The sequence below is a fragment of the Poecilia reticulata genome, linkage group LG1, assembly GCF_000633615.1.
Source record: "Poecilia reticulata strain Guanapo linkage group LG1, Guppy_female_1.0+MT, whole genome shotgun sequence".
NCBI classification, from domain to species: domain Eukaryota; kingdom Metazoa; phylum Chordata; class Actinopteri; order Cyprinodontiformes; family Poeciliidae; genus Poecilia; species Poecilia reticulata.
Genome location: NC_024331.1, coordinates 31,157,134 through 31,177,314, shown reverse-complemented (window position 1 = coordinate 31,177,314; position 20,181 = coordinate 31,157,134). Strand labels below are relative to the sequence as shown.

At 41.5% G+C, this 20,181-nt stretch overlaps 1 protein-coding gene across 3 annotated transcripts in view; it reads left to right on the top strand.

Moving 5' to 3' along the window:
- Positions 1–20,181, top strand: part of cntln (centlein, centrosomal protein) — a 107,801-nt gene that overhangs the window by 27,769 nt on the left and 59,851 nt on the right. For all 3 annotated transcript variants that reach the window (XM_017305346.1, XM_008422824.2, XM_017305351.1), the window contains 3 exons: positions 4,802–4,921; positions 9,023–9,144; positions 14,626–14,742. In XM_017305346.1, the coding sequence (XP_017160835.1) occupies positions 4,802–4,921; positions 9,023–9,144; positions 14,626–14,742 (359 nt within the window). The remainder of the gene's footprint in view (positions 1–4,801; positions 4,922–9,022; positions 9,145–14,625; positions 14,743–20,181) is intronic.

Genomic DNA, 20,181 nt, shown 5'->3' with positions numbered 1-20,181 from the left:
CACACACACACACACACACACACACACACACACACACACACACACTCGGAGGCCCCTCCTACTGTGACCAGGCCGGCGTGTGCTGCTGGTTTCACGCATGCCTTGGGCTCAGACACCAGCTAATTTACCGCTTCAGCAGTACATTATGAGCGAGAAGAGAAGCTTTTGATCTTCTCAGTATCCCTTTCATAAGTTTGGCAGGACAAGTTTCTAGATGGCCTCACTCACTAAGGGATGGCCTTAAGAAACAGTGCCTGATTTATTCACATGTCCTCATTATGTCTTAAATGAAGCACCTCTCTACTTGTTTTTACATGAGGAATATAATGAAACTGCTTCTCCTACAAGGTTCTGCTGGAAACTCCTATACATCTGATCTGTAGGAACTCGGGCACAAAGATGATATTTTAATTTACTGTAACTGCTGTCAATCAGAAGAGATTATATTTTAGTGAGATTTCCTATTACGTTTTCATAAATCCCACTTTCTCTTGAGTTCTTCCAGTTGTGACTTTGCTTTGTGAATAGATTTGTGCTTTTTATTTATTTTTATTACTTTTGTGCAGATTTATACAACTTTTATATTCCCTGAGAGAACAGAACTATTTTAAGTGCTCCCCACTGACCCATGACATGCTGCCGCAGACATAAAGAAGTCCGCAGATGACGGTGACCCGAGTTTCTGAAAGCTGGAGAGAGAAAGAGGGAGTGTAAAGAAAGGAAGTTGATAAAAATGTTTCATCTCCAGTGACACTGAGCCCTTCTGAAGAACAGCTTCACCTCTGCTTGCTTGTAAACTGTTTAGCTTTAGACCTTTTTTCCGTGTTTCTTCATTGTTCGCTCCACGCAGATTGATCTGCGCGACCCTGTGTTGTTTATGCATCCGTTACCCGGTTCTAAGCCCGGGTCAGGTCATGACCAGAACCAGTGTTTATCTGAAGAACAGAGGCCAGACCTTTTTTTTCTTTCCTGTCTGCCTTGTGGAGCTCAAAGCATCACAGCTCAGTCACCCATCAGTGCTGCCCTGTCATATTTCAGCAAACCTGCTGGAGCATTTCAGTCCTGATTCTTCTGTTTAGTTTTTATTATTTTATCACATTTAAACGTTTCAGATCGCCACATTTGAAGGCCAGACAAAAACAACTTAGTAAATGCAAAATGTTTTCAATGATGGCTTCATTGTTGCAAACTGGAAGCCCTGAACATAGAAAATAAATATATTAAATCTTTTAGAAAAGTAGTTTGGAGATTTTTGTTTTTTGTAAGGTTTTTTGAACATGTAGTATTAATACAACATAAACATGTTCAATTTTGCATTTTATCAAAGTCTTGCACAAAAATTACATATTACGTATTCGTGCATTCATTTATCTAAAATTAAAGCCTAAATCTCTTAAATTTATACAAAAAATGTAAATACATTAATCCCAAGTCTTTAGTTTTGCTGTTGCAGAACTATTAAATCACATATATTCTATAAATTAATTTTTTTCCTTGCTGAATTTTTCTGTCAAGCAAAGGTTTGACTGGGTTAAGGCTCCTGCTAACTAGCTTAAAATGTATGGTTTTCTTTTGTACATTTAATATCTTGATGTAGGTCTTAAATTTCATTCATAGTGGTCTTAAAAAGTCTTAAATTTGAGTTGGTGCAACCTGCAGAAACCCTGATTTGTACACAAATCGAGGAGACATTTTTCTAACTACTTTTTGATTATTCTGGTACATTGAATCTCAGAGACCTTCAGAGGCAGGTTTTCCATGTTATGGTCATGTTTTGTGAAATTAAATGCAAATTTCCTATCCAATAACATTCCAAGACTGAACAGTATAGTTCAGCCTTCAAGTTTGGTAAAAAAAAAAAAAAAATCAGTAGAAAAATCAACATTTGTACTTTTGCTTTGTTTGAAATATAGATGTTGTGATATTTCAACACTGGGTCTTACTTGGCTTACTTAAAATAGGCCATTGAGGCAAACCTTTCCCAATATAAGAAGATAAAATCTTGAATTAAGCTCAACGTTTGGAAAACTGAGTCAAATACCGGCAGGCCTGATGAATCAAAAATGAATTCAATAGAACCTGTCTGACAACACGAAGTAGGCATCTATCAGCCTGGAAAGGATCACAAAGGATTTTTCTACGGCTTTGAGACTCCAGAGAGCTGCAGTAGGAAACATTATCCACAAATGGAGAACACAAGAAACAAATGGAGAACATTCCCAGAAGTGGTTGGACATCAACATTTGGCAACTCAAATCTGCCAAAAAATATCTTGATGACCAACAAATCTATTGGGAAATATTCTGTGGATGGACGAGAAAACAGTGAAAACTTTTGGAAAATGTCAAACATGTTGGTGGTAGTGTGACGGTCCAGAGCAGAAGATGAAACCATGAATTCTCCTCTCTACCGTGCTCTCAGAAATGACAAAAGGAAGTGGTATAGTCAAAGTTTTAGATCTAATGGAGATACTATGGCATCTCCATCAGATCATGGCTCTTAACTTAAGCCATTACTTAAAAACAATTTTGTGTATTTACTCCAGTTGTCTGTGTCTGCAAATAAAATGTCTTTGTTCTGAAACATGTAACTGAAAAGCAAAGTCAGATGACATCTGTACAGGGTCAAAGACTTTTTACACCGCAGAACCACGCTGCATAAAAACTCTCCTAGACTTTATAATTGGTCATCTCTTCTTTAAAGATTAGGTTTGGATTTTCTTTCCTGGCGTCTGTGTTTTCCCTGTTGTACTTGAAGGCTAAGCCAGTTGGCCCGCCACTTGTCAGGAATATGCAGATCAATCTGCTAATTGGTTGCATGAAGTCATTAAGTCAGAACACATGGTTGGTACCCACGCAGGCATGTTCGCAGAACCTGGCACTGCAGGTCACCAGAGTCAACTTCTGGTACATTCCCAAACATTATGAAAATCAGCGTTATACAAAGATATTTAAAAAATAAATGCTGGAACAGTACCACCTGATTTACTGGTGTCAGATTTTGGGTGAAAATTGTAGATTTTCACCTAAAATCTACAATTTTATCTTCTTGTTGAACCATAGATAAGGAATTTAATTTATAGTATTGTTACACATGAGGGTTTAGTTGCATACAAGACTTGAAGTCAGTTCAGCCCTTTACCAAACTGTACCCTACGTTCCATATCAAACAACGTAGTAAAGTTCAGGTTATTATTGAAACCGGTGAAAAACATTTCTATTTATGGAATCAGAACAGCTTCACTGGCCAGGATTGTTGCACAAATGAGAAATTTGACTTCGGTTTACAAGCGCTAACAGTGTACAGGCATGAGCATTAACGGACAGCCAGGCATTAACTGCAAATAAATAAGCTTCAGGGGAATTGTGTTGTTGACTTTGCAGCAACAGTGGAGAGGAAATCTTCCCTTTAACAAGAAGAAACCTAAAGCAGAAGCAGAACTAGGTTCAGTGTGAGCGGCCAGGGAATGCACACAAAAAAAATCCATAAGTACTTTCCATCTGAAAGAAAAGTAAAACATTAATAGAAATGGTAGCTCTATTAGTGGCTTCATCTAGGAGAGAGACGGATCTAAACACATCGGTAAAAGGTTTTTAATAGAGCCACCAGATTTTTGCTAATTGCTGCTGGCTAGTCTGAAGGAGCCGAGTTGGGAAGGGCTTGAAGGTGGGGCTGGGTCCACCCAGGCATTTCACACAGCTGAGTGGTTGCCATGGAGATTACTGGATTTCTCAAACATGCTTGAAAGAATAAAAGCAACACTTCAGGTTTGCTTTGATGAGACAATAATATCATAACATGAAGTAAAGCTCAAAAATGTCGATTTTACATAATGTTGCTCCTTTAATAGTTGTTGGCATAACTTGGAAAAATTGAAAGAACCTGGAGATTTGAAAACTTTTGCAGGCCGCTGTATTTCACCACCATGAAGAATCCACTTCCTCTTTCTGCTCAGTAACTTTAAGAACTTTGAAGCGTTGATTTAAACCCGATTCTGGCCGACACATTGAACTTGTGCACAATCTCATCTTTAACCTCCTCACTTTCTCCTCTGCTCCTCATCCTCTTCTGCCCAAGGACTGTTGGGCGTTTAGTCGCATTGCATATTTTAGCCTGCCATCTGGTCAGCCCTCCTTGGCACCGCATGGGGCCTCCCATCCTCTCATATTCATATTCCACTAGCATATTGTTCCCACTGCTTTTGTACAGCACGGCCCCAGCGCTTCTCTGTTTCTTTATTTATTTCTGCAGAAGAGACTGGCTAGTGAACCGCACCCCCCTCCTAATCGGCAGCTCTTCCAGTTGTCCTATCAAGTGTAACCTGGAGGCCCCTCATAGAGCAATTAGAGCGGCCTCCCTGCCCACCTCTTGTAATGAAGCCCAGCACATTCTGGAATCTATAGCCCCTTTAGTCTCCCCTAATGGGACATCATTATTGTCAAAGAAACAATGTAAATGGAAATGAACATACTCATTAGCCAGTTGCAGGGAGAAACCTTCGCTGCTCTCAGCTTGCAACTGCTGCCTCCAAACACGCAGACACACACACAGATGTGCGCCGACTGCTGCACCGGCTCCCCTCGCTCCTCTGGCAGCGTGTTTGTTTGTGCGTGTGTGCGTTACGGGCGCCGGGCGATGTTCGCCTTTTCCTCGAGGTGAGAAGGGAACGGGATGAACGCAGATGATTCTGTTATTGGCATTCACTCAGCGTTTCCACACATGTTAATTGCTGCATGGGTTGGTGGATGTCTTTGTAAGTGAAGTTTTCAGCTCACTGCTTCCTGTGCTCGCCTTCTCCCAGGGTGCACCTGTGCAGCGGTCCAGGTCTCTGTCCCCAGCCGGCAGCGTGGGGTTGGGAAGTGGGAGGAGGATGGAAGCAGAACAAAGAATTCAAGACCTGGAGGAGCTGCTGCAACTCAAGGTAACCACTGACTAAATATTTTAGCACAAGCAGCTCTGTGCAAAAAGTCCGGAGGCATTAAAGCGCTCCTAAACGCAGGGGATGAACCAGCGCTGCGTTGACACATAGCAGGGAATTATAAAAATAAAAAAATAAAAATAGGATCTTTGTTACCAGTGAGCTAAGGAAACTCAACAGAACGCATCGAGTCATTGACTGAGAGCACTCACTCCTCCTTTTCCCATCCGGGCAGGACTTGAAAAGCGCAGTTCACCGCCGGTCCCAGAGCTGTAAGAGTTCTGCCAGGAAGAACGGAGTAAAATTTAAACTTTCAGGGCCCCATTCTCAAAGAGTCGCTCCTAGCTTAGCTTCAGAGGGATTCAGAGAGGGACTGTGAATCGACACAGCTTCCCTTTTTAGTGACCCTGTTGCTGTTAGGCCACATGTGGCGGCACATTGTGTGGCGGCTCTTTAATCCGTCAAGTTCATCTGTACTGCGCATCTTAGCTACAAGGCAGTGCAAAGCGCATTACATCACAAAAACATAAAAATAAAAAGCCATAAAAAGTCACCAGTTTGAGAAACTAGTAACATTACATTTTATTAAGTTCCATCATCAAAATCGTCAATACACATCAAATATATTGGTCAATAATCCATTGATTCCGGGTTGAAAGCAGCTCTTTAAACAGGTTGGTTTTTAGCTTTGACTTAAAGGAAATCTGTGTTTCAGGGCGACGGTAAAGAAAACCTTCATGAAACTGTCGTCAAGGCAACGTGGAGTTTTATGACAAAGTCCACTTTTATTTCAGAGTGCTGCTGTGATAATGATAAAAATTATGATTAAAAAACTATTAATCTTTTTTAGGTAACTGCATGACAGAATTTATACCCCACAAACAAAATGTTACTCTTGAAAATTATTCCTATTTGAAATGAGCTTATTTTCAGGACGTCGCATACTTAAACAAGTATGATTTTTTAAAAATATATTTCTAAGCTGCATAGAGAGACTTTATTTCATCATATTTTTACTTTACTGATATATTGAAGCCTTCATTGAAAAAACAGTGGAAACCTTTGTAAAAATGACCTTTTTGTCCATTTTTTAAACATTAGAATTTATTTTGACAATCAAAATCTTATCAGAACGAGAAATGTATCACGATAAATTTTAAACAGTGTAATAATTACCCACCTCTAGATGTGTGCTTAAATATTATTCTATCAATCAAATAAAATCTGTTTACAACCAAAGTACATCAGTCAGTCCCTCCAGTTTTTTGTTATTCTGCGATTGCTGAAATTCACCCAAAATCAACATAAGCATGTGTAAAACTGAGCTCTGACTGCTCAACTTAACATCAATAAGGTGTAAGGCTGATCTGGTGGTTGGTTTCTGGATTAAACAATTGATAACTGGATAATAAAAGGTGATTAAAAGATTTGTTTTTACAGAATTTGAACTGGGTGAAGCTAAAACTGATACTTAATTAGTTCTCGGTAGAACATATTTACAGAGGGGTTTTTTTTCTGGTCTTAAATGCAAAATGTATATATTTGTATACAGTTTTGGTTTAATTACAGTGATTTCAATAAATTGAATGTTTCAGAGTCTGTCTACTCTAGTTAATGATTTATTAAATTAGTTTGCGATTATTTCAATAATCGATTAATCACAATTAATCTGATTAATCGTTTCAGCCCTAATCCAGAGTGACGGTTTAGGGAGATGACAAGAGAAAAGCTCGTCCAGTGAAAGTAGAAGCAGCAGCATGTTTTTATCCTCCTTTAGCAAATTATTGGCTTCTTAACCTTCAGCTCTTCCTCTCATCAACTCTTATGCTCAGTTTTTGTCTTTTACAGTCTAACAGTTTGATTTCCGTACTTGTAATTGCAGCACATTTCACCTGTTTTTATTTCAACTCTCTGGTTCTTCATCCTCTCCACCTTCGCAGCTGGCCAGTGACTGACTGATTAAACAAAGGTCGTCTTCGCTCTGAGCACAATCCTCAGAAATACATCAGGCATCATTTCCTTGTCAGATGAGAAGCACCTGAATTACATCACCAGCAGACGGCTAATGCCCAATGTAAATTCAGCCAGCATGCATGACTGTCTTGGTTAATGGTGCCATTTAGTTGTCGACCAGTTGAAGAGCGTTTAGTGAAGGCATGCACAGAAAAATGTAACCGCATTAATGAGGGCATTAGTTCAGGGTGGGATTAAGAGGTTTTGTCCTTTTAGCTGGTATCTTGTCGGCTCTTTTCTCATTTCTCATCTTTTTGCATCGGATTTGAGCGCCGACACGTTGACCCCGGCTATTAACGGGAGACAAACAAACACTTCTCTTAACACTGGCTTCTTTTTTTTATGTCTCCTTTCCTTCAGTTTAAAGTGAAAAGTACTTGTTTGAGTGTAATTATTTTTCGGCTTGATCGTCCACGGGTGTGTATCGATCGGAGGGCGAGGGCCTGATGACCAGAGCGCAGCGGCCCGGGGGAGTTCAGTTAGGAGCCTGGGAAGCCATGATGTGGCTAATGCCCTGCCACTTGCTTACTCCCAGCCCTGCAGTGCTCCGGCCTGGCCCCTTTCATTAGAGCCTTGTTTTTGAAAGCGGGGGGGCAGATGTCCTTTGTGAATAATCCACACTGGGGGAAAATCCATACTTGTCACATTGTCAGCGTAGATGCACATTGCATGTTGTTGTGTGTCCGGCGCATGTTTGTGTGCTCTCTCTGTTCTCTTTGTCCTTGTTAATAATAACAGGGCTGAGGGCTTGCATTTCCCTCTCTGCAGGGTAGCCGTGTCATATCAGCAGTAAACAAGCTCCTTCCCCTTCAGAAAGCTCTCGACAACTCTCGCCAGCCCTGGCCACTCAAGCAGAAACCTGTCCTGCACTCCTCTGCTCACTTTTCCTTTTCTCTCTCCCTCTTCCGTTTCTAATTTCTCTGTTTTCCGTCTTACTCTTTCCTCCACTTTTATGAGCCGACTTTCCCCGCTCCTTTACTCTCCCCTCAGCTCTGTCATGTAGGCTGAAAGTATTTTCTCGGTTGCCCTCGTTGTTAAGGTCAGTGTGATGGGGAGGAGGGGGAACGCTGACAAGAAAAATCCATACGTTGTCTTCTCACGCTCCTTCTGCAGCGCGGGAGCCCGAACTTGGAGCGATTTTAATAGCTGTCAACAACAATGTCAGCATCGGAACCGCTGCCCTTCCAGGGCATCAGCTTGTAACTCCACTACATTTCTCTGATTGTTTAAAGTGTGCATACCAGTCGTGTTTTAGTTCCTCTGCTTAAAACCCCCCTAAACTACAGGTTTTCGACCTGATAGTTTGGTAAACTCAGTTTGATTGGGGACAAAAGCTGCAACATTTGTTATATTTTCAGCTGCTGCATTTTGCTTTACACTGAACTTCAGCAACCTGTTCCCCTCCTCGCCTGTGGGGGCGCAGCACCAGGAAACGACAGAAAAGCCTCTGAAGAAGACACTGAGCGCATCTTCCTTCATCAGGAAATCTAAACAAAAATGTAGTGGCATTGGATTTTAGCAGCTGGAGGATTTCTGACATTTCATGTAAAACCATGAGCCGTATCTTCCGCTAGTCTGGTGCGTTTATTTTGATTGTATTTACCCATAATGCCTTACGTTATAGTCCACTTCCTGCTTTTGGAGAGGTGTTTGGTCTGCCTGGCATTCACATGCATTCTGGATCAGCAGTAGCTGTCTGATTGATTCTTCAGGCAGAACTGTAAAGACAATATTGCAGTAATCAATGCAACTAAAGATAAACACATAGATGACTTTGTTTAGATCTTGCTGCGACATTAGTCCTTCAATCCTGGAAATGTTCTTCAGGTAATAAAAGGCTGACTTTGTAATTGGCTTTATGTGTTTATGGTCAAACAAGATATAGACATCGAAGAAAGAGTCTAATTTTCTTTGGACTTTAGAGCTACTTATTGTTGTTCTGTGACATTAAATCCCTGTTTGTGGTTGAAATGAGCCAAGATGTAAAACAGTTAAGCGCTTCCCAGAGTTCCTGTACATGGTTCAAATTGAAAGCTTTGCTGTTTTTATCTTCCTGAAAGCAACAGACTGTTTCGTCCTTTCTGTTTGCAGAGCGGCGAGAACGAGGAGCTAAGGAAGGCTCACGATAAACGCCGTGAACGTCTGTGTCTGGTCCAAACCAACTACAAGACCATCCGAGATCAGATGAAGGAGATGGAGAAATCACGTGGCTTGTGAGTACGAAGTTCACCTCAGCATCTGGAAGGTCTCATTACCCAGAGGTGACAGAAACATTAACACTGGTCCCAACACAATGCAACAAGAATGACTTCTGGTTCAACCCAGCAGAAACACCTAACTCACTCTACCTCATGCTGAAAGCTGCCTGAAACCTTCACAAATTGTCTTTGGGCCCATTTCTCTCCACAAGCTGTCTGACAAGACTGCAGTGCTGGATTTAGGAAAGTAGGAGGAATTCTTCCTCTTGCCTTTGAAAAGCTCAGAGGTTTTAAGGCCAGTCAATTTGGTGCGTTTTGTGCCGAGCGTATGTGTGCTTCTGCGTCTCTCCTCCCTCAGCGTTCATTAAGATGTGAGAGCCAGAGGCTGGAGGTGTCTGGTCCTGGGGGTGCAAGGTGTTTGAGAAGGCCTGCGGAGGGCGGGGGAAGGAGGCTAGACGACCATTTCCTGCTTCAACCTGTTATCTCCAGCAGGAACCACAGGATTTATTTTACACAAAAGTGGAAAATATTCTGCAAAATGTCATTAACATATGGTCTCATTTTCTCTTTTGTCTCCATGTCTTTTATCACTTTTTTCCCTTTTTTTTTTCCTTCCTGCAACCCGTCGTCACAGAGACCATTTAAAGTGTAGGTAAAGATGTGTATATTTGGTGGCCACTAGGGAGCCAAGTGTTAACTTTGTCAGCTGTTTTCTCTCCGGGTTAATTAAAGAAAACAGCGGTGCAATGTGAGCCCGTGTGAAAGTGCAGCCAGCGAGAGAAGCACGTTCAGCCCTGGGCTTGACTCGGCTCATGTTGGCTCACTGCAGCTCTTAGCATGTGTCTGAGACAGAGACGTAGGGGGAACGTCAACGCCAGGAACGCTGCCGCTGCACGTTTTAGCAGGTTATCACAGAAACGGTTACGAGCGAACACCATCTCTGATGAAGTGAAAGTAAAACATTACTTTTCTCTGTGTTTTTATTCACGTGTATGGAAGGTTTTGGGGTTTGCTGTCAGTGTTTCTGTATTTCCAAACTGCTTTGACGTGATATTGATATATTAGGCAGCTTTGCCCTTTTCAGTCAGAACCTTCCATGGCAGCAGCCACTCACTCCGTGTTATGATCTTGGCATTCATTTAGCATTAAGCCACATTCTTAAACAGCCGTTAAACCCACTGGGGTGATGCTAGCCTGAATGAGAGACAATAGAAAATGATTTAAAAACTCCCATTAGTGAGAGGAAATCAGGGCCCTAACAAGTCAGTGGGGATCGGCACACAGTCTCATTGCATTTTGAGCTTGTTAGGGATCTTCCTGTAGCTTCCCTGCTGTGTTGTTGCCTTTTTGGAAAGACGCTCAAGAGTTGATTTTGGTCCTCTCTTTGTTCTGTGCAGGACTGAAAGTAGAAACTGTTGCTGCTGTCGCTTGTGTGAAGGTTTGAGCAGATAGTTAGGCCTCTCTATGTTTGACAAATGGATTTACTCGTCACTCTTCAGGAACCCAGTTATGGAGACTTTATCAGAACTAACCGTTAATACGTTACTAAAACTGCAAAGCTGATGCAAAGACTGAAAGTAAGGTTTGTTGGTTTGATAACATTTTCATTTTCAAGACAAATACTTTAGAGTTCTGATTAAAAAAATATTATATTTTCATTTTCTTCATTTGGTAAAAGCAGTAAGTAGTAAATGCATAATAATTGGAATAGCTCTGTAACGTTTGTTCTGATTGGTTCGTTTGAAGACTTTGGTTAATCATTTTTTTGGTTAAGGCGTTTTATTTTTGACAATTATTTCCTTTTTATTTAGAAATGTTTTTGCCCTTCCCTTTTTAGCTTCGGTTATGATTCATAACTGTGACGAGGTGTTTGCTTTTTATTGTGTTTTTTGTTTACAACTGGAGGCAGGTGCTTTGCATCTTAATAATTCCTGAACTTTGACCCCTAAAACCAGAGGAGTTGAAAACGAGGCTTCATAGATGAAGATCAGGACCAAAAACCAGAGGGGGGAACAAGACTTCAACGTCTCTGATTGACTTCCTAACAAAACAATCAGGCATATTTAAAGATGAGTGACAAAAGCAAATGAGGTGGATTAGCAGATGGTGAAATCCGGGACATGTTACTGTGGAATATAATCTCTGCTTCCCAGAAATGTAGCTGTTCGCATCTCATGACCGTCATGAGCCTGTCATACAGTAACCGCCTTCAGTCAGAGGCCTCTTTAGATTGGTTGCAGGACTGACTGCTACTGGAGATCCTTTCTCCCCAGGGCATCACCCTCCACAACGACTCTGAAGATACTTGGAAGACATGAGTTTTGACAACACTTAATTTCCCTTCTGGGTGAAAAAAGTGTTTTTGGATTTAACTGAACATATGAAAGTATGTTCCTTGATTTGATTGTGCTGTTAATTGAGAAATTGCTTTTTCTAAGTGTAGACATACATCTGCTCCATACAGACGTATTCAGCAGCAGCCCTGTTCAGGTTCTGAGTTTCTGGTGATCATATTTTCTTTGGTAATCATCTACAGTCAGCTTGGTAACATGCCTTAACTCCTGAGCAGATGAGTAAACATGCGCCTCATTTCTGCTCTGCTTATTTTGCCTCAGCGTTTAATCCCTGATGAACTCGTACCTGGATTTTCACTGCAGAAATTCGTACCTGCAGTAAGTTGGAAATGCATCTCGACTGCTGTTTCTGCCTCTTTGTTCTCGTTTTATTTCATTTTGCCTTTGAGTTTTCTTTCCTGATGATAGAAAACTCAAAGGGATGTTTTACTTTTTCAAACTTCCCATTTCCTGTGGACTTACTCCAAATTTTTGACCCATGTGAATGGGACCAATCGACATCAGCCACCCTCCTTGTTGAGTTATCCTCTTGAAGGTATTCTGATAGTTTACAATCCCTAAACCTGTGCAGGTACTTGGATTTTTTTTAAATACAGAAATAAATCTGCTTTGGCAACACGAGTTACTGCAGTTACCAGCCTGGAAACACAAATCAGGGATCAGAAATGATACCAATGGTCTTTTCAGCATGCATGCAGTGTGCAGTTGGCCAGTCCCACTGAAACCACCCTGCCATTTACTATTACTGTATCACCAAATTTCCTCGAAATAACATGAAGGAGAGAGAAAAATTAAGTTCTCATTTATATTAAAGAAGGAAAAGTTGTTTTTTTTTTAATCAGAGTGGGGATGATGGGGGTGAGCAAATAAAATTAAAGGTTATTAAAGCATCCGCACACTGATCAAAGTTGCGCCCATAAACAGATTCCCCCTGTTTCAGAGCAATTAGCCGCAGCAGCGTGGAAAAGTTCTTTCTATCTCCTCCTGCTTAATAATGGAAACTGGGCAGCCATGAGGGAACGAGCTCCGAGGCCAGAGAAAGATCGCTCTCTCCTGGCTCCGTGTTCAACAGCTTTAAGGCGCACTGTAAACAGATTACAGTTCCTACAGATTTACCGTCAGTTAGGAGAGCTTTGTGCATATTCCCTAATAACTGCAGTTGTTCCATTAGAAGTCACACAGAAAGAATTAAAACAGAGCTGTGAATAAATTATCACTTACTTCCACAACAGCAGGTGGTCTCTGTACTTTTAAAGCTCTATCCTCCATCAACGGGTTTCTCTGTAAATGTCTTTCTAATGAGGCTCTTCACATAAAATCCTCACAAAATGGCCATTCTCATAATTAAAACCAAACAAACTTATGTGTAATAAAGAGGAATGACAAAGGGATTAAGTCTTGAACACGCTTACTGACTTTGATAATTACAGCGTGAAGATGTCTCTGGCTAAACGAGCTGCAGGCATTGCTACTGTGTTTTTAAACCTTTCTATCAGGGTTAGTGTATCTAACTTTTTAGTTATTGGCACCCACCACTGTCTAAAACCACGTTAGTGTCAAACGTGCGACTATAAGAAGTGTTCTAGTAAGATGTGCAAGACAAACATCCTGACTGGATGTTCTCACCTTCAGAGTTTGAAGTCGCTGTGGGCTGGTGTCCATTTGTCCTCTCTGCATGGTGACATCCAAACAGTCTCACATGAGAAGACTGTGTTTGAGTTGCATTAATTTTTCCAAAGGTTCAGTGTGGTTTTCCTTAAACAGTGGAGTCTCTTATGCAGTGACAAAGCATAGAGGAGACTATTACTCAATTAAAAACTGTTTCTGCTGACCTGATGTTTTGGCTCTTGAACATCTTCTCTGGTTCTTGTTTTGATTCCTCATCCAGAAAACAAGTAGTTGATGAAATTATGTGATTTCTCTTCTGGATTATGGCCTCTGCAGGCCCATGAGATGCTTTTTGGTACTTTGGTAATGATACTTTTTATACAGGATTAGTTTGGACCAAACAGCTCAATATGAACCGGCACCAATGCAACACATTTCAGCCTTTTCCACAGCTTCCTATCAAGCTTATTTTCTGTTGTCTGGGAATTCCTTGTGTTTTTACTGACTTTGTGTACTTTTCATGTCAAACGTCACATTAGAAATTCATTCCATATGAAAAACATTCCCCAATGTTTGACTGTGAAATACTGTGCATACGCACCATAATCACACTTACACACCGCAGAGTCGTCCTGTAGCTTCAAATTGCTCACAGGGGCCGTTGCAGTATTAAATGAAAACATTTGCCATTCCACCGCAGCCTCTAACTCCCAGGTACCCGGGCTTAACTAGTATTAGCGTGGCGTGAAGGCGTCCTCATCGCCAATAACGACCGCAGGAAAGAGAGCTTTGTGACCCTCACAATCCATTTCCACACCTCTATCACATTGATTGAGCGAAAATGGGAGACTGTCGTATGAGTGTGAGATGGAGAGGAACGTCTTCTCATCAGCTTCTTTTGCAATTTGTGGATTTCTCACTAAATCCTGTTTCAGTTTGTAAATGAAAGCCTAATTGGAATTGAATATGTTGCGCTTAGGCTGATTGATGAGTTGGAAGTAGTTGGGGCCGAGCAGACCTGTGTGTGGATGTGTGTGTGTATATGGGGAGGAGAGGGGGGAATTCAATGGAGGCAGCAGCTACTGAGCTCAAAGTGTCATTAAGTATTCATAAGTGAGGTGTAGACATTCGAATGACCTCGTTTGCGAGTGTGTTTTTGCCACTATTTACATTTGCATGGTGCACAGGGAATGCTCCACTGCCCTGCCACACGGGCAGTGCCCTGAGCTTTAAACCAACACACACAGATGTGTACATGAAGTGTCAAAGTCAAGGCTGCTCATTTGAATACCGCTAAATATGGCTGAATAACAAAAACAGAGGGAGCCTCATTACCCCCATGTGGGTTGCCAACGGCAGCAAGGTGATGTACAGTACCAACGATTTTCCCTTGTTATACGTTTGCGTTGTACGTGTATGTGTGTGAGTGGAATGGAGTGGAGTTGTTTGTTCAGGTTTTATCTTAGCATTTGCTTGCCTCTACAGTTTCTCGTGCATCCTCTTACATGCTGCGTGTGTGTGTGTGTGTGTGCAGGTCAGGTGGAAGGAAACAGCGCCCAGAGCCGTGGCAGCTTCGACAAGAGAACAGTGACGCTGTGTGGAACGAGCTGGCCTACATAAAAAACCTCAACAGAAAATTCACCGCTGAAAAGTAAGTGACCTGCATTCAAAATCACTGGCAGCACTGCAATAAAGTCCCCAAATTTATACACATGCACACGCATGCATCATGCATGTCGTCCATAAACATCAGCAGAAAGCAGCAGCTTCGAATCCATGAGCTTCATGAACTTCATTTGTAAAGCTGGATTCCCAGAAGTCAGACAAAAATATGTTTCACTCTTGAACTTTTCACATTTTGTCAAGTTGCAACGACAAACTTGTTTATTTCTTAGGGATTTTGTTTGACAGAGCAGCTCACATTAATGAAGTGGAAGGAAAAAATTTAATTGTTTGCAAGATTTTCACAAATAGAAATCTGAATGTTTGTTTTCAGCACCTTAGAATCAAATAGCAGTTAGAGCTGCAGTTTTCTTGCGACTCAGTTGTAATCTGACTAGATGTGGAATGTCTGTTTACATGATTTTCAAGTCAGATTCTTTGATTTTGGCTATTTTAAGCTATAAAATAGTCAACTGTGAGCAGTTTTTTTGCCGCCGCTGGAAAGAAAAGCATAAGCATAACGCTGGTGATGCGGGGTGATGTGCTGTATCAATTTTCTGACAAGCCAGTCCCTCCAGAACTTTGTGATTGTTTTGTGATTTTTGCAATCAAAATCAGCGAGAAAAGAAACAACCACGAGGTTCTGAGGATGAGGACTGACGAGCGCTGCCCTGCATGGCTTGCCAATGTGGCTTCTTGTACCTTTTATTTCAACAGCTAGTTATGGTGGTCTTCCTTAATAAGCTATTTTTAACAGCAAATCTCTAAAGCCAGGGGAAACTGTCAAGTAATTTGATAACTTATGAATCTGTGGTTTTATTTTGGGGATGAATACAAATGAAGCCCATATTTTAAGAACATTAGAAACTACTTTGTTTTGGTCTTTAAAGTAAAATTCTAATAAATACTTAGAAATTGATTATGGTTGCTGGTGCAAAGAACTTTACAATCCCATGTTTAGACTTGCTGATCATGGAAACCCACAGCTTAGGTAAAGAGCTGCAGGACCAGTCTGCAGACATGTTGGAGGTCTTTATGTAGAACAAAAAAGGCGTATCATGATCTGCAGAGGATTGTGGACAATCTGAAACTATTTACTCCACACAGACAGACTGAATGAGTCAGTCTTTTCATTTTACCAGATGCTTTCTCGTTGTGTTTGGATGTTCTTTTCATTATGCCTCTACTGCTGTTTTTATCTTCGCTCTGTCCGTTTTTAGCCACTGTGTTCTTGATCCAGAATCCGTAACTCTATCTCAAACCCGACCGCTCCAGAAAGCTTCGCCTAAAGCTGCTGTCTTCTTCTCCCTTCTTCTTTTCACCTTCACCTCTCCGCGCGTCGCCCCGACTCCATCCTGTGCCTCTGTACCCTCTTCTTCCCCGTTTTCTCCTCGTCTGCTCAGTTGCCTCCCTCTGGCCCTCTGTGATGCTGCAGCCGGTTGAGGCCAGGGTTCTGGTACTTGCCCCCCCGCCCCTCTCTCTCTCTTGCTGCCCTCCCCTCTGCTCACCCCCACTGCCCTGTCCTCCTAATCCCAGCTGAGCTCATTATGATCTAGCCCGGCTGCCTCTCTCCAAGCCTGAGCTGTCCGAGCTAATTACAAGGCTAGCAGCTCTAGTGCCGCCAATGCTGCCTGTTAAGGGATGTCCATCCGCCTTCCTGCCTGGCCGCGACCAGAACAGCGCAGAGCCGAGCCGTAGACGGGCTGAGGGCGGGGTGCGTAGGGGTGAGCAGACCACTGCAGACCTGCAGGGTCCTTGGATCTGACCTGCAGAGAAAGCCACAAGGGGCCGCAGAGTGTCTGGCCTCTTTCCTAGACGCGGAGTAGGGAAGTCCGCCGGGGTTGCTGTTGATTCCCTTTATGTGCCTCTGCCCAGCTCCACCTCATTTCCTCTATTCCTGGCCCAGGGACCTCTCCTTACCCGGGTGGCTGGTGCAAAGTAAACTTAGCTGAAATCTTTAAACTTGTGCTTTGGAAAACTCTTCATCCCAGGGCATGTGTTTTCTCACACGCACGCATGCACGCACGCACGCACGCACGCACGCACGCACGCACGCACGCACGCACACAGACACACACACACACACACACACACACACACACACACACACACACACACACACACACACACACACACACGCACACACACACACACACACACACACACAGCCTCTTTTCTGCGCTGACATTTTTATCTGTTGCAAGGTTGTGGGATAAACCATTGTTAACCAAGCTATTAAACTGTTTTGCTCCACCCAGTTGACCTTATTATTTTTTTTAAAGTGGAAGCAATGAGTCCGAACAGCGAAAACAAATATAGTGCAGAAAAAGCAAGTATTTTGACAGAAAACTCTCATTTAAAGCTTGTTTTTCCATCAACTGTTCCGTAATAAATGCTCATGAAGGTTATGCTGGACAAGTGTTAGCAATGATCCACTAATTACCTAATGGCTAATGAAAAATTCAGGGCTTTTAATGGGGTGTGGCTTTCTTTGAGGAGTCTCTCTTTAAACTCTCGTTTTTGTTCTTCATCATCATGTTATGACTCACAGATGTGTCCTTTCACCTTCTGCATAAACTGCACTTGTGAAACACTGTTTTGCATGCCCAGATGACCCAGTATGAATATGGCTCTGATGATTCCTGCCCAATAGGCCTCCCACTGTGTGAGGAGAAAGTTGTGAAAAGATTGAGGAAGGTGAAACAGATCTGCTTTTATGGTTGATCTACAGCCCCCCTGCAGCTTAATTTAATGACACAAAGCTGCCTCAGAGAAGGCAACATGCTTCTGATGGCACATTTATGCTCGTATATAAATTCCTGAGCCTCTGCAGTGATTTCAGTCTGACTAATCTGCAAACCATCGTGGTAAAATGGCGTTATGCTTTACATTACCATTTCCCACTAGAAATAAATAAAGATGTGCTGCATAATTTGGATTTTAAACATAACCAATATGTGAAGCTGCTATACTTCTATGTGGGAGGTTCCTGAAAAATGACCATGTTTTTGACAGCATGAAGCCGGAAATCAAGAATTTATGTTGAGACTTAAGTTTCAACAACTTCTGAATCAGAGAATATTGACAGATAGTAATTTCTGTTATGAGCTTGACATATATTTTGATAAATTTTTCTATTAATTGGTCTCTTGGAAGAACGGTCACATAGCGACTGTAACTGGAGAGGGATAAGATGTTTTCTGGTGTTTTAAATTTGCAAGAGCTCGTAATGAACAGTGAGTGTTGTTTCACTTCAGCTTCCAGTGAATCTGAAAGAATCTGGTCAGATTTCAAAATCCATTGTTAGATTATCTTTGGTAAATCGCAGAGATAATGTCTGAAACTGAAGGCATTAAATTTTTGATGACATGTTACCGTTTCGGTTTGATTACCACAACGAGCTGTGAGAAGATAGTTTTGCCACTTAACCAGCAAGTCCAAGCATTACTGAGAACAATATTCGTATAATTATTATTCTTGTTAGGTCATATATTTCCCTGATTTATCACTTTGCACATTTTAAGCTGCTTCTAGTTGAATATCTTTTTGCTTTGCCTGTACTTTTAGAGAAAAAAGCCCCCCAGAAATAAATATAAGTTCCAGTGAAGATTTTCTTTATGCCGTTCCTGGTAACTCTGGGCAAAATGGGTGAGGAGAAAAGTTGCAGGGGAATCTCCTTATCCCCCTCATTATGCTTCTGTCTGTGGCGCTCCATGTCCATGCTTGCTAATTGTTGTTAAAGGTCTGTTGGTGAAAAGAGGCAGGGCTTATTTAGGCTCCATAAACAGAATAAACACACGCAGCGCACCCTCAGACTGAAGATGCTGCACTCAGACGACATCAAAGCGCGGGTTAGATAGCGATTACTGGGGGAAAAAGCCTTTGAGATCATTTGCACTGCTCCTCTGCACAGAGTGACCATTATGGATGTGAACCTCCCCAATAAGCGACGTTGACTCTAATTAAGTCTAATAAAGTTTGCCCTAATGTCCGCCGTATTCCACTATTTCGTTTCTTTTCATCTTGATTTGCTAAAAGGTATTAGAGGTAATGAGAGTCTTTTGCCCCTTTGGACCAGGGATTAGCTGAAGGAGGGACACATTTGTGCACATTCTCAAACACAAACAGAATGATTTATGCATGTTTTTTAATTAGTAAAGTGAGTTTTTCCCCCTCATTAATTACTTTTAAAACAGTTGGCATGTCAAAGAAAAACATCTTTATTCATAGAAAGTAATTATGATCTAAGGTTCAGAGTGTCTGAAAGTGATTTTAAAAGACTCAACTCAAAAACAAAACATTGTGCGCCGTATGCTCAGATTTAAAAAGCTGCTGGCTGATTAAATGTTTAATTTTGTAAACAGATCTGATTTCTTTATGCTTAATACATTAAAATTGTGCATAATTATTATAGAGTAGAATATATAAAATATGGAATACTTGAAACTCCATTTACAAACACTTATAACTGCCTATTTTAATACAGAGAAAAAGCAATAAAGATCACTATTGTAATGTTTAATTGTACTGCCTTTAATCTCGAGTATGAATCAGTTTTCTGTGGCGTTGTCTCCATAAGCTTCTGCAACGTCTCCAGATTTATTTCCATCCAGAGTTGTATTAATATCACCGTGTCATCATGGAAGAAAACATCCATTGATTAAATCATCTGGTCATTCAGTATCGTCATTTAGTTGCTGAACTTTGACCCGACCAACTGCAGTAGCCGCAGATCACAGCGCCGCCTCCACATGCTTGTACAATAGACACACTGCATGATGGCTGCATCACATAAGCATAAAAATATTCTTTATTGTCCCACAAACAACGGCAAAGTGACAGGCAGTCCAAGCAAATTCTCACATAAAGAATATAAAATATGTAATAAAGAATCACCATCACTGTGTAAGAAGGTAAATCTGACCACATTTCATTTCTTCCTCAAAGACGATGGTTCTCCGCTCTCCTTCCAGTTTTTATTAAAACCCAGCTGTAGTTGTTTCTCCATCGCCAAAGATACTTTCTCTGCTGGAGGCCAGTGATTTGACCCTTCTTACACAGACTAACATCCTGTCTACAACCACATTTTCATGTTGTTGATAAAGACATGAGAAACTGCTCATTAGATCAGCTGGAGTTAAAAAAACTATTTTAATCCATGCAGTGAAGATGCAACAGGAAGCTCAGATAAATTCAGGTGTCAACTTTTGTGTTTTGGCCAGGCATTGTTCAGAGCCCAAATATAATTAATATGCATTAGTATGCACACTGGAAGCCATCTTGGCATTATAGCAGAAGCTAAAATCTACCGTCTTCAGTATCTCAGCCAAGCAGAACACAGGAAAATGAATGGCTGCTTTGCAAGTAGCATGTTATAGTGTGCAAAGTTCCACTGCATTGAAGTATTTCAGCTTCCCAAGCTAAATTT